Raw genomic sequence first — 14,654 nt, 5'->3', positions numbered from 1 at the left:
GAAACGACACCGGGCGGGGGAAACATGAGGTGATTCTGCTCGTGATGCTTCTGCACTGAGCCCCTTCCACCGTCCCCATTGTCCGGGGCTGCCCACACGTCCCAAGGCAGGGACATCCCTGGCAGTTGTCCCCAGCCCGCGGCAGCGTGCCGGGCAGGCTCTGGTGTCAGCAGTGTCCCCACGGCCAGATCACCAGCTGTCCCCAGCCCTGCTACCGCCTCCGTCACGGCTGGCAGGGAACCCCGGGGTGGGGGGCGGAGGCTCCGTTCGCTCTGTTCCCGTGTCCCTCCCAGCTGTCACCTCACCATATCGGCCTTGTTACGGGCACTAATGAAGGATGCAGGCAATTACCGGGGGAGATTGATGAAGCCTAAATCAGGGCAGTTTCAGCTGGCCTTGACCTTTCCCAGCTGTGGCAGGTTAGGCTGACCAGGGGCTGGGGAAAGCTCGACGCTCTAATAGAGGAGGATTATGTTACAAAAGAGCCGGTCACGTCCTTCTGCCACCCCCTGCACGCTCTGGTGTGACACGAACAGGAGGCAGCAGCGAACCCCAAGCCTGGCCTGGCTCCCCCCGCACCACGGCCATCGCTGTAAGCTCCAAACCCTCCTGCCAAGGCTGCTGGGGCTGGTCCTGGTGCCAGCCCGGGTGGGCTGCAGCCGTGGGCAGCACCGTGATGTGTTGAGGGGACATCAACGCTGGGAGAGGACACAGGGGTGCCCGATGCAGCACCTGAGGGCTGCGCTGGGGACGGATGGACTGGTGATGGGTGGGGGGGTTGTTTCTAGCAGCTTGCCGTGCGCTGCTCATTAAGGTGCTTGTTAATGAGAAGGGGCTGATTGCGCCGCGCGGGCACAGCTCCCCACACCAGTGGCGGGCTGCGCTCATGAGCTGCTGGGTGCCAGGAAGGGATGCTCTGAGCGCACCCCAACACGACATCTCTATACACCCCTGCCCGGGGGTTACCTTGGCGTGGGGGGGCCGGCCGTGTCCGGGATGTGGGTGGGTGGGTGGCAGCACCAGCTCTTGCTGCGCCCGCCCGCGCCGCCCGCCCGCCTCACTTTCTGGCAGCTTCGCCCTCCCGAAACGCAGAGCCGCGGGCGGCCCGCCCCCGCCGCGCTCCCATTGGCTGCGGCCGTGGCGGTGGGCGGGGCAACGGCGGCGGCGACACGTGTGCCGGCACCAGGAAGTGGCCGCGGGGTCGCGGTGGCGAGCGCCGGGTGGTGAGTGGGGATGGGGGCTGCGGGGACCGGGGACCCCGGGCTGGGGCGCCGTGGAGGCTCTGGGGACCACGGGGGTTCCGCGCCGCGGGGCTGCGGGGTTCCGGGCCGCGGGGACGGGGTACCGGGGGGCTGCGGGGTCCGGGGGGCTCCGGGCTTCGGCGGCTCCGGGCGGTGCGCGAGTCCGGGCCCCAGCTTGGCGGCCGGAGGGTTCGGGGGTGCAGGGCACCGGCGCCCGGGGGTTGGGGAGGCCGCTGGGGTGTTTGCTGGGGTATTGGGGTGTCTCCCGTGGGCCCCGGGGTGCTGGGAGGGGTGCAGGCTGCTGGAGGGGTGTGTGTGTTGGCGGGGGGGGGGGGATGATCTCCCTGTCCCCGGGGCCGGGAAGCCACCGAGAGTGAGGGGTCTGGCTGGGACACCCACCGCACCCTGGGGCAAGGCCGGGGCAGGAGGGCCTGTGGGGTGGGGGAAGGCAGCAGGGTGCCTGCCCAGTGTGTTTCTGTGAGCACACACGTGTGGTTCCGTGTATTCACACCTCCCCAGGGCCGTGTGTTTACCTGTGTGCCTATGCACGCACCTGCTCCTGGGCAGCCCAGCAACCTGGGCCCTACCTGCTGCCCACCCTCCCCGGCCAGGTTGCCCTCAGCAGCCCCTCGGCTGCAGCCCTGAGCCCTGTTTTGGTGCCTCATCCCGGGACTCGCTCCCCTTGTCGCTTGGTCCTTGGGCCAGGTGCAGCCAGCGTGGGTGAAGTGGGGTTTTGGCACAAGGAAGTGCCACCAAGAAGTGGGACATGATGCACGTGCCCAGGGTTCGCCTGGGGACTTGGGATGAAGGATCCCCTCGCTCAGCGAGGTTTAAGCACCATTCCTTTGTGTTTCTCTGGAGCTGCTTGACCCTGGTGCCAGCTGGGGGCTGAGCCCAAAATTAGGGTGAGGTTGTGCACCTGATGATGCAGTGTGTCCCATCCCTCCTGCTCCTCTGAGCTCAGACTAAACCCCAAAGCCATACTTGGGGGGAAGAGAGAAGCGGGGTGGTGTGGGAGGTGGGGTGAGCTCACTCTGTCCCCTTTGGTCAGGAGCTCACGTGAACTGGGGAGGGCTTTGGGGGTGACTCGCTCTCTTTAAAGGCCACACACTTCACCTGATGCCTCTTGTCTTTCCTAGGTCAGCATGATCCAGGGGTACGGGCCGGTGATCCAGTCGGTGCTGGGAACCTTCCTCACCTGGGGGCTGACAGCAGCCGGCTCCGCTCTGGTCTTCGTGTTTTCCAGTGGGCAGGTGGGTGCTGGGATCACGTCCCCTGTCCCAGGTGATGAGCAGGGACTGGGGCAGGGGGCTGTGCAAGGCTTGTGGGTGGTTTTGGCTGCTGGCTCCCTTGTGTGAGGAACTTGACGTTGATCCTGGGGCAGGAGGAGAAAAATCCATCTCATTTCTCTCCTGTGTGTTAGTGCAGAAGAGGAGAAGGAAATCAAATTCCTGAGCTGGGGCTGCGGTATGTAGCACAGCTCACAGGAGAGGGGGCAGAGCCGCAGGCAGGGCTCCACTTGGAACAGCAGGTTCTCCTCCTGCAACCTGGTTTTGCTGCCACATCTCCAGTGAGGGATTCGGGTCACCCCGTGCTCAGAACCAGCCAGTGCTGATCCTTAAGTCATCTCATATGCCAAAATTAGAGCCCCCCCCCCCTTCCCTCCCCTTTCCTGTTGTGCTCACAACTGCCCGGATGGATTTATTATTTATGCCCCTCTCTTGTGATGATTTATTCAGGAGGTTGTTGCAAAGTGAGATTCCCTGTGCAGTAGCACGTTGCTTTTCTTCCTGGGGGAGGGTGATGTGCTAAAGCAGGAAAACTGTGCTGGGAGCGAAGCGGGCAGGGTGCAGGAAGGCCCATGGCTTTGGTTTACAGCAGCCTCTTCCCAGAGGAATCCAAAATCTTAGAGAGCAGGCTGGGGGAGAGGCAGGGCAGCATGTGCTCAGGGGCAGGAGGGGTTCTTAGCCCAGCCCAGGCAGATTTGGGCTGTTGAGGGAGTCGGGATGTGCAGTGGGCTCCTTCCTCTGAGCGAGGAGCGTGGTGCTGGCCTCAAGGCACAGAAGTCACTGGGACTGTGGCGATGGGGAGAAGAGAGTTATCTCAGGGCAGCAGGCTTCTCCCACCCTGTGTGTGTGTGTGGTTTGTGGTGTGGTCGCTCTCTGCTGCTCCTACCAGGAGTAAGCAGTGTGTTTTGTGTCTGGCTTGTGTTTCTGCAGAGGCGGATCCTGGATGGGAGCTTGGGCTTCGCCGCGGGGGTAAGTACAGCATCTCTCTCCTCATCATCAGCTCTGCCCGTGCTCTCTGTGCCTCTGAAGCCCCACCATGCTTCGTTTGGCTGCCCGTTCGAGTTAGTGCTTCTCAGATAACTGCCTGAGGTGTGGGCATGGCACTGGGCACGGTGCAGTGCTGGGGATGGCAGCGTGGCGCTGGGGATGTTGTGTGGTGCTGCCTCTTTGGTGGGGGTGCAGGTGGCATGAGGGGGTTCATGAAAACATTGAGCTGCCCATGCTGGATTTGGCTCTTGGGTTTAAACTCTTCTAGTTTCCTTGGGTCCTGAATCGCCCCTGTGGTGCTGGTGCAGTGAAGATGGGGAGGAGACCCCTCATCCCACAAGCCCTGCGTGCTTTTAACCCTTGGGAAAAGGGGGAATGAAGACAGTGCAGCTCTGTGCCGAGGGCACATGCTGAACCTGGGGCTCACTGCACTTCTTTTTCTTGAAGGAGGATGTGGAACTGTGCAGGTTGAAATTCTCTTGGGGCCTGTGGGCATAGACTTCCTCCTGCTGCCTGGGTGATGGGGAGCGGGTGGAGGCTCGTTCCCACTTGATAAATCATGTTGGTAGTTTTCCTTCAGGCGCCTGAGGGTGCCTGAACAGCCTGGGGATGCTCTGGGTGGAAGGTGCAGCATCCCAGGGTGTGCAGTGTGGGTGTGTGGCTCTGCCAGGTCCAGCTTGCTGTGTCCTGGCACCTGGAGCGTGGGTGATGCTGTTGGGTCTGGGGTGCAGAGGCAGGGCATGAAGCAGGGCTCCTTCCTCCCTGCACACCCCCAGGAGCTGCGATGCTGCTGATGGAGGGGCAGTTGGACTCTTTGCAGCTCTGGAGATCACAGGTGCCCGAAGCCAGCCCAGCAAGAGCTTTGGTGGTGGGTGACATGAAGTGGCACAGAGCTGGGTTTGCTCCTGAGGAGCTGGGACGTGCCCACCACCCACTCGTGATGCGGATAACCCAGCTCATCCACTGCAGCACCTTCTCAGGCCGTCACTTGTCGATGAATGGCTGGTGTTGGGAGCTGCCTGTTCTGGAGCTTTCCTCTGTGGGTTGGTTCCAGAGTTGTTTTCCTCAGCAAGACACACCCTTGTCCCTGTGAGCCAAGCCAGAGCCACGGCTGTAGTGTCAGGGAGATGCTGCTGGGGACAGCACAGGCATGGCTGTCCCCTTGCTGTGACACTGCTGTGTCCTGAAGCAGTTGGTGTGGCTGTCCCACAGCTGGGGAGGCACTGGGGCATGGTGGGGGGTCTTTGCTCTGGCTGAGGGCTGGTTTGGGTGCTGGCAGGGCACAATGCCATCCTTGCTGCGGTCACGGTGTCACCCTGCCAGGAGCACTGAGTCATGCCTGCGTGGTGGAGGTGTGGCTCTGCTGGTCCAGCAGAAGTGCTGCAAACATTTGGTTCCCCCCCCAGGTTCTTTCCATTCGCTGTGCTCCCAGTAGCAAAGGGGGAATTCCTTTTCCCTGGGGTTGCTGCAGTGTCTGGGGAGGGGTGGGGAATGTCAGTGAGGAAACCTGTGGTGGTGGGTCCCGCTGGCAGAAGGTGCTGCAGCAGAAAGTACCCATGAGCTGCAATTGTTGAAGGTTTCTAAGTCACACTTCCAGCCCAGGCTCTCTGGGATGAGCTGAGGTATCACCTGGCACCACAGCAGCCCTGCTGTGATGCTGGTGGCCAGGACTGCCTCTCCAGAGGCTGATTCCAGGGATCTCTAGGTGACTGTGCCCTGGCTGCTCGTGGGTCTGGGCCTCTATCTCATCCTTACCTGAAGAGGTAGAGACCTGACCAGGCTGGTCCAATGGGCTGGGACCAATGGGCTGAGGTTTAACAAGGCCAAGGACAGAGTCCTGCGCATGGGGCATAACAACCCCCTGCAGCGCTACAGGCTGGGGCAGAGTGGCTGGAGAGCTGTCAGGCAGAGAAGGACCTGGGGGTGTTGGGTGGCTGCCGACTGAACATGAGCCAGCAGCGTGTCTGGGTGGTCAGGAAGGCAAATGGCATCCTGGCTTGTGTCAAACATAGTGTGGCCAGTAGGTCTGGGGAGGGGGTTGTGCCTCTGTACTCGGCACTGGTGAGGCTGCACCTCGAGTGCTGGGTCCAGTTCTGGGCTCCTTACCATAAGAAGGACATTGAGGTGCTGGAGCGAGTTCAGAGAGAGAAGGGCAACCAGGCTGGGGAAGGGGCAGGAGGGCAAATCCTGTGAGGAGAGGCTGAGGGAGCTGGGGGTGTTCAGCCTGGAGAAGAGGAGGCTGAAGTGAGACCTTATCACCACCTACACTGACCTGACAGGAAGGTGCAGAGAGGTGGGTGATGGTCTCTTCAGCCAGGGGACAGGAGATGGGACAAGTGGAAGTGGCCTCAAGCTGTGCCAGAGCAGGGTCAGGTCAGATGTGAGGGAAAAGCTCTTCCCTGAAAGAGTTGTGGGGCTGTGGCACAGGCTGCCCAGGGAGGGGGCAGAGTCCCTGCTCCTGGGTGTGTTTAACAGATGGGGAGATGAGGTGCTCAGGGATCTGGGTCAGCACAGGACAGGAATGGTTGGACTTGGGCTTTTCCAACCTTGGGATCCTGTGGTTTAATAACATGAGAAGCGATTTCCTCCCCCCACGGATGGGGAAAGCACGACTGGTGCTCGGTGGCTTCACAAAGAGTTCCTGCAGAAGCTGCAAGAGAAACCACCTCCTGCCCCAGCCCTTTGGCAAGAGGCAGCGTGGCTGACCTGCGGGTGGGAGCAGCAGGGAGGAGGTGGGATGCTGGAGCTGAGCAGGTGGCAAGCTGGCACCTGGCAGTGTCCAAGGGGTGAGCAGCGTGGGAGGAACTTGGGTGGGCTGTGAAACCCTCTTGTCTGGCTGGGTGAGGGGCAGTTCCTGCCTCATCCAGGCTTTGTGCTGCAAACCCAGTGTCGGGGGAACTTGGGGAGCGCCCGTTGCTGTGTTAGGGGAAGAAGCAGGATGTGGAGCAGCTGCTTTTGAAACCCATTTGCACTCTCTTTTTTTACTTTCTTCCTCCCTGCAAGAAGTGTTTCTTCAGACAGGACCATTGCCCTGATCAGACTGCTTCCCTTGCTCCCAGGGATCGCTGCCTTTGATGTGGATCTCTTGCAGATGTGGACGGGCTCCATCTCTGAGCATGGAAAGAGGCAGAACTTAACTACTTCTTTATCTCCACTCTGAAATCTGGGCTGCTGGGTGTAATTAAACCTCCCCAGTGCTCTGTCAGAGCCAGGGAACCTCCTCTCCCCTGGCTCTCAGAGCCAGGTATTGCTTCTAACCTTGTGGTTTTAGTGCTTAGCTCAGGATGCCCGATAGTCATCTGGGTGCCAGCGTCCTGCTCTGTGGGTATAACAGGGTGTAACGGATGGTTATCTCTCCTGTTGATAACTATTTGTCTTCTGGGAGCTTGCAAAGCAAAACAAACCCAGAATGAATAAAAAACCTGCTCCACCAAAGAGGATGTGGGATGGGGATGTCCAGGTGACCTCTGGTCACTGTGGTGAGGTGGAGCTCGGCTTCTTCCAGCCCGATACCTCTGCTCCAGTGTGTGTGTGTGTGTGTGTGTGTGTGTTGAGCTTCTTTCTGCCTCAGTTCCCTTTCTGGAAATCACAAATAATAGAGGGTTTTGTATGCAAAAGCCTCGGAGGTGATGCGTTTCCATGGAGACCAGGCTTCGCTTGCTTGGGCATCTGATGTGGGATTCTGGCTTTTCTCTTAATTCTTGGTGTTCTTAAACAAGACCTCTCTTAGCTGCTCTCTGCTGTGGGGTGTGACCTGGGAGGTGCCACGCTCTGGGGCACCACGAGTGCTCCATCAGCATGTGCAGCCGTCCTCCCCTGCGGCCTCGTGGGGCTGGTCCTCTCCCTGGGTCATGCTTGGATTCCCCCTCCTGTCCTGGGTGACACAGTAAATCATAGACACGCTCTTCAAACCACACCAGGCATGCCTGGTATCAAATATTCCCTTCCCATGCTACTTAAAACACCATCAGTCATGTACACGAGTCTAACGAGGCTGGTAATGAAGGCAGGCTAAAGAAGTTTGGCAGGGAAAGTGTCCTTGCCAGTCCCTCACCTTCTGCTTTCCTTTCTCATCCTGCCAGGGGATTTCCTTCCCTTGAAGCTGCTGTTCCCATCTCAATGGGTTGCGTGGGCGCGTGACGAAACATCACTGTGGAGATGAGGGCTCTAATTTTAATCTAACGGTGTGTTACTGGGCTCAGGGGTGCAGGGACTGTACCCCTTGCCCTGGGCTGCAGCTGGGGACAAAGATCCTTGCCCTGTTTCTTTGGTATGTGCAGGATATTTGCTGTGCTGGCATCCTGGTCCCCAGCGTTTCAGAGGGCACCCACATGGAGCCTGGAAGGAGATGCTGGTGGCCAGGGGTCAGTACTGGAGACCCATCAAGCCCTGGGAGAGGTGCTGAGGCACGGTGTGGTGTTAAATCCTACTGCCTGGAACACTTTGAGGGTGTTCCATCAGCAGGATGACACAAACCTGGGCTCAGTGGCTTTCTGCAGCACAAGGCAGTCGGGTTTTGAGCTGGGGTTTTGTCTCCTGCTACCCCAATGTATCCCAGGGAAGGGTTTGGGCTCCCCTCAACCTGGGGATGCTTTAGATACACAGCTGCCTTCTACGTGCATTCTCCTCCCCCATCAACTGCAGCCTGTTTTCCCAGTCCCCAAAGCTGGTGGATTTGCAGCATTGTTCCATCTTGGCTCTGGAGCACGAAATCTCTTTGCAAAAACCTCCAAATCCAGTTTGGCAGGAGGGGTGTGTGCTGGTGCCAGCGAGCTGCAGCACTGTGGGTCCCCTGCTCCCCATCTTGGCTGGGCTGAGCGGGACTGGTGTGAGGAGGGGGAAGGCTTTGTGTAGGAAACTGTACCTTCTGCTGACGTGGCTTCATCTTTTATTGATCTGAGGAGAGCCCAGGCAGGGTTTCTCTCCAGTGCAAGGGAAGGGGGAGTCGAGCTCTGCTATTCCTGCCCTTGACACCCCACTCCTGGGGATGCTGGGTTGGGGTTTGGGTTTCTGTCCCTGGCTGGACAGTTACAAAGGTTTGTAACAGAGTGTGGTGTTTGGTGCTCGAATCAGGTCGCTGGCAGAAGTCCTCAGCCCTTGTTAGCTCCCGAGCATCACGTGGTGAGGGATGCTGCTGAATTGGAGGGCTGGGTGCCCCCTCTGACACCAAACAGGCTGGGTGGGAGCTGGAATCCTTGGGTGCTCCCAGGTGAACCCGTGGCCCTCAACCCTGCCCTGAGCTTAAAGATGGGCTGAGAGGACTCAGGAGGACGTTGACCCTTCTGGCTGTGGCACAATGGTGCCTTTGCTCCCCTTACCAACCAGGGTTGGGGGCTCCTCTGTAGACGAGGGTGTGAGATTAAATCTCTTCGGGGAGGGGGGTTTCTTCCTTCCCAAGCAAAGGTGGTGCCACTTCAGCTGCTGAGGCCGTGGTGGCTTGAAGCTCTGTCATCATCTTCCCCCGTACAGCTCTGTTACTGACTTGGTGGTGACGGGATCTGGAGGCTGAGCAGTGTCAGGCCTCTGTTTTCCGTGGGGAAGCGATACCTTAACATGAGATGACAATATAATTCTGCAAAGCCTTTCCCTGTTGCTTGTGTTTCCATGTTGGGGTGTGTGGTTGTTTTTTAAAGGAGATGGCATTTGAAATATGAAGTTTGACAGCCGTGGTTAAGCCTGACATGACAGCCTGCTTTCTTCTTACTCACAGCGAGCTGAGATTTACACAATCCCTCAGGGACTGGTGTCTACAGCAATAGGCATCTCAATCCTTCGATAGAAGTGATTTAAGATGTAATGGTTTGTTACCCACTTCTTTTCCGTGGGCAAACGTGTGAGAGTGAGCTGAGCAGCAGCTTTGGAGCGTCCTCCAAACAGGACTTTGGGGGGTTGCTGGATGGAGAGGTGCAATTGCTTTTCCTTGGGCTGCTGTCTCCAAGCCTGATGGATCCTGATCCTGTGCTCCTTTCTCTGTTCAAAGCTCCCCTTCTTGCTTCCCAGCTCGCAGGCATGGGCTGGGAAAGAGCTCAGATCATCACCTTGTCCACCTGAGGCACCACGGACCCTGCCTGTGCCACAGCTGCTCTGCTCTTGCTTTGGCCCTTTCCCAAAGCCTGATGCACATCTCTCTGCTTTTTAAGCCCACCCATGGTTGTCTCACCAACTTGCTTCCTCCTGGTGTGCGATGGGACCGGTCCCCAGAGCTGGTCAGAGCTGAGCTCCAGTGGAGCTGATGGCCAAGGCTGATGCTGTGGGCATTGTGCTGGGCTGATGACTTTTTAATTAACCCAGCCCAGTACGTCCTGTAACAGAGGAGAGGAAGAGATAAGGTGATAAAATGCATGTTAATGTTATGTTCTGTAGTATAAGCTCATGAAACTGGGGCTTTGTGTGGTGTGCTGTGCTCTACACTGGGTACTGCCCTGAGCAGCCAGCTCCGAGCAGGGCTGGGGTGGAGATCCTGGCGCATCCCAAGGTCTGTTCTGCTGTGGTCTCATGAGTTATTGCTCCTTCTCCCTCCTCACTGAGAATCAAGCAAGAAGAAAAGCACTCTGCTGCCATGATTGAGAGATGGGATCCTTTCCCCACACTCTGCTACTGGAAAGGTTTCTCTTCCTGGTGTGACCTGTGTTGGTGAATGGAGATTTGGAGATGGTGGTCTGTGGCAGGAGCCAGCGTGTTGCTGTTGGGGATGGGGAACTTGTTCTCCTCCCAGCCTGGATGCTGGGACAGAGCATCCTGAGTGTTGGTCTGTGCAGAAGCAGAGGAGATGCACAGCTCTTCTGCTTTTGGGGGTAGCAAGGTGGGGACCTTGGCAGGCTTTAAATCTGCCATAGCATGAGCCACAGTGTGCCCTCGGCAGGTTCAGGCTGTGTTTCTTTCCTCCCCTGCCCGCTCTGCAGAGGTGCAGGGCTGGCTGCAGGAAGGATTTGGTTCACTGTGGCTCTGGGTGGGCTGTGGTGGCCGGTGGGGTCACAGACCCACTCCTGTTGCTGCAGGACACCCGAGGGGAGGGCAGGCTTCCTGGTTTGAGGGGCTGTGGTGTGCTAATCTCACAGAAAATCACCCTGACGAGCTCCTGAGGGTCGCTTGCTGCCTTGGACTTTGGAACCAAGGAAAACACCCATGGTGAAAATGGGGGCAAACCCCACTCCTCCATCCTTCAGCACCCTGTTCCATTGGGAAGTGGGCTTGGATGGCCCCGCTGGGTTGTGAGGGTCACGCCGCCTGTGGGGTGAGGGCGGGGGTTCCCCTAGCCAGACGATGGGCTCCTGGGGATGGATCCTGGTGGCATCAGTACCTGCATGGTCCTCACCGCTCCCCTTCTCCCCCAGGTCATGCTGGCAGCATCCTACTGGTCCCTCCTGGCCCCGGCTATCGACATGGCCGAGGAGTCCGGCAGCTTCGGAGCCTTCGCGTTCTTCCCGGTGGCCGTGGGCTTTGCCCTGGGAGCAGCTTTCGTGTACTTTGCTGACCTGCTCATCCCAGCACTGGTAAGTGGGATGGGGAGGGGGGGGTCCTGCTCTTCCTTCAGCTCTCTCCTGACCAGCACCAGGTACAGCTTGGTTTCCATCACTGATTTAATGGAGTCATGTTTCTCCAAGACCGTGGGTGGCTCTGCCAGTGCTGAATGCAGCTTTGGGATGTCTCTGCTGGGTTTTTCCACCCCACCCCCTTTCTTGGTTTTTTTTTTTTTCCCCCTTTCTTGGGGTGTTTTTTCCTCCCCCCTCTCTCCACGCTTCTGCTTTTGTTCTTTTCACTGGCAGCACTTTGCAAACAGTTCAGGTGTAACCTTCTGTTTCAGCCTAGGGGTTTAATTTTCAGAGCTGCAAACCCTCTTAAGCATCTCAAAATTGAACAAACCATCCCCCTGCCTTAGAGTGTTATTGGGAAAAAAAAAAAAACCCTAAATAAATTGGGAGCTGTTGGATTTTTCCATCTGCAAAGCATGGGAATGTCTTCAGCTGTAGAGATTTTTTTTCCCAAAACTTCTGCTAGAACCCATGAAAAATTCAAAAAAGCTCTTTGGATGGAGAGATCATCTGTGGCTGTGAGTTGGGAGTGTGAGGCTTCCAGTTTGAAGAGCAGGATGGGATGGTAACTCTGGTATCCAGGGGAGCCCATGGCTTCAGCCTTCCCTGTGCTCTCTGAGCCTCCTGTAGCTGGGTATGGTCAGGTGCATCCTCAGCTGTGAAGGAGACAGGTCAGTATTACAGTGTGTCACCTCCAGCATTACGGGTGCATTGGAGTAAAGAAGGAATAACTGAGAGGATGATGGTGTCAGGGAGCTGAAAGCCTTGGCTGCTCCTTTGGCTCTTCTCAGGGCTCCCAAACCCTTAGTGGGATATGGTTGGGGGGCTGCTCTAGGGTGGCTGGAGCTCTCAGGAGCTGTTTGCCATCCAGCCCTGTCTTTTTTCTTCCTCTCTGTAACCTGGGGTCTCTGACTGTAGCAGTGAACATCCTCGTTACGAGGTGCTGGCTGGGGCCTGGGGTGTGTTTGATCAGCTGCCTGAAGCTGAGGTTTCCCAACTGGCTATGCAAACAGCTGCACAGCAAAACCTGCTCCTTCCTGACAGCCAGGGCTTGGCTCTGCCACGTTGTGAAATCAGGAGGGGAACACACATCGTGGGAGTGACATTCTTGTGTTGCAGGATGGAGCAGGGACACAGGCGATGGTGGGGAGGGTGATGCTCTTGCAGGGAGCAGCACCATGCCTGTCAGTGATGGAGAATTCTGTCTTGCTTTTTATCCCACTGTGTTTGACTTCCCCAGCTGGACAACAGGCAGGATACATCCCTTCCCCCCTGTCACCGGGGCAGGGGAGGTGGTGGCAGGTTGGGGGTCTGGTCGTGGGGCTGGTCAGAGGCTCGATGGTGGGACTTTGGGGGTGCTTTAGGGAGAGTGCAGGGTTACATGGAGGCTTGGCAGAGTTCTGATGGATGCTGTGGAAGGAGCATGGGTAGAGCTTAGAGCTGAATGCGTTGGAATGGAAATCAGAGAGTGCCTGGTGGGTCCTGAGCCATCCCTGAGGCTGTGCTGCGGGGGAATTTGGCTGGAGATGCAGCTCCCTTCACATGGAGCCAGACATCTCGGCAGCCAGTGCTGCTCAGGCATCGTGCTTCCCTGCCAGAGAGTCTTGCTGATTTCTCCATCCGTGGAAAATCTCAGGGTTCTCCCTTCCCCTCCATTTAGGCAAGGAAAGGATGCTGGTTAAACTGGGGGGACGCTGTCCATGGCAGGGGGGTGGGCAGGACGAGGGATCTGTTTTGAGCAGGCGGCTCTTTGCACAGCCTGGCACTCCTAATTGGTTTGCTGGATAGCAACAGGTAGTAAAAGCTTTTTAATGACTCCTTATCACCCCAGCGCTGCTCCCTGGGCAGGGAGTGAGGTTTCAGCTCCTGCTGCAGCCTCACCAGGAGCTGGGCAGCTCCCGTGGTACCCGGGGTGTTTGCTCAGGGACCAGCGAGAGGGTTAAACCTCCAAGACAAACTGGTTAATGATGCTGAACTGCTTTAGCTGTTAAATTCCTTACAAAAGACACATCTCATCTGTTACGTCTCCATCATTCCCCACTCCCCGTGTGAAGCCTTTAATGTGTTTGTTGGCCCTTTAGCTCAGTTCCCCAGGAGACCTGTGCCTGGGAGAGGAGGGCAGTAAATCACAGCAGGGCATTGGGCCATGTGTGGAGAGCAGGACCGTGGCTGAGATGGACCTTGGGAGCCCTAAAAACAACAGAAAAGGGGGTTCTCCCTTATTTTGCCAACCATTTCTTCATGTTGAGCCGAAGTTTGGCTCTACTGGCTACGTGGGGTTCAGTGGCTGGCAGTGGTGGTGGTGATGGGGCTGGTTCTGCAGTGGGACCCTGCTCTGGCTTCAGGAATATCAGAAACCACTCAGGAAGGAGCCAGCTGTCTCTTCCCACTGCTGGCCCTAGTGATGCTGCAGCAGGTTTCTCTCCTTTCTTCTCTCTGGTTTAACCTCACAGCTGCTTTTTTAAATAGGAATTGGCTTTAAATTGGTCACTGAGGGGGCTTCTGGGTGGAGCGGGGCAGGTGATGGGAATGTGTGAGGTGTGAGTGCCTTCACTTGAGGCTGAGGGTCTTCAGGGCCGAGCCCCAAAGCCTTTTGGGGGGGTTCTTTACACTGCTCAGCGTGGTAGCAGTTCCTTGGGGTCTCCTGTCGGGTGTGGGAATGCTGGAATGAGGTGTTATTGGTCTCATCCTTCAACTCCATCCTGCAGCTCTCCTGACTTGGCTGTGTTTTGTTCTGAGTGTGATGTTTTATTGGGTTTCCATGATGGGTTTCTTGCTCTGACCTCCCTCTTCCCACAGGAATCCCACAAGACTCCAGGAGACTCATCCAGCCCTGACTTGGGTTTCTAGACAGTTCCCAGCTGCTTTTTCTCCCTGGTTTTCCTTGTGGGTGGGCACTGCCTTTGTCTGCGAGCTGCTGCGGCCGCTCCTGGACCCTGCAGCGGGCTGTCCCAGGGCAGGTGGGATGCTGGTGGGACTGGGGAGGTGATGCAGGCAGGGGAGAGGAGAAAGCAAACCCAGCCATAGCAGGAGATGATGAACCCCTCACGGGCTGCACATCAGCCTGGCCATACCTGCCTGCGTACGTGCTCCTCTTAACCGCCTTACTCTTTCTGCTCCCCACTGCATCGCTGCTCGGCTCCAGGATCATTACACTAAATAGGATAATGAGGCTTAATCAGCTTTATCTCCTCTACCTCTAGGCCTTGGTTTTGCTTGGAAACATCTGTCTGCATACAGAAAGCAGCTCTGTCACTCCCATCGTGGTGGGTGCGGGTCTGTGGATGGAGCTGAGCTCGCTCCGGGATCTGGCTGGGTGCTGTGGCACGTGAGGGTCTGGGGCAGCCTCGGAGTTCTCACCCCTTGGGAGAGCTGGAGAGGGTGGCTCTGCTGGAGGGAGAGAGGGGCAGATGTTGCAGGAGAGCCAGGAGTTAATATATAATCCAGGGAGAGAGCTGATGGGCCATTACTGGGTTGTAACGAGGAGCCTGCCAATACTTCTCCTGTAAAAGATGATCGGGGACAGGAGGATGAGGGGCTGGGGCTGTAATTCTGCCCTGGAAATAACATCCCAATTGGATTTTTTTATTTATTTCTTTTTTCTT

General features: G+C 57.4%; 2 protein-coding genes across 2 annotated transcripts in view; one reads left to right on the top strand and one right to left on the bottom strand.

Moving 5' to 3' along the window:
* The window catches only part of RPL38 (ribosomal protein L38), a 225,277-nt gene that overhangs the window by 163,939 nt on the left and 46,684 nt on the right, over positions 1–14,654 (bottom strand). The gene's annotated exons all lie outside the window — the stretch shown is intronic.
* Positions 2,387–14,654, top strand: part of SLC39A11 (solute carrier family 39 member 11) — a gene marked incomplete at its 5' end in the record, with an annotated part of 84,450 nt that continues 72,182 nt past the window's right edge. The window contains 3 exons of the mRNA XM_084273400.1: positions 2,387–2,494; positions 3,461–3,499; positions 10,852–11,010. Coding sequence (XP_084129526.1) covers positions 2,387–2,494; positions 3,461–3,499; positions 10,852–11,010 — 306 coding nt within the window. The remainder of the gene's footprint in view (positions 2,495–3,460; positions 3,500–10,851; positions 11,011–14,654) is intronic.

This window comes from Gallinula chloropus, assembly GCF_964237585.1.
Source record: "Gallinula chloropus genome assembly, chromosome: 20".
Classification (NCBI taxonomy): Eukaryota; Metazoa; Chordata; class Aves; order Gruiformes; family Rallidae; genus Gallinula; species Gallinula chloropus.
The sequence above is the reverse complement of the archived record's forward strand: the minus strand, read 5'-3'. Positions and strand labels throughout refer to the sequence as shown.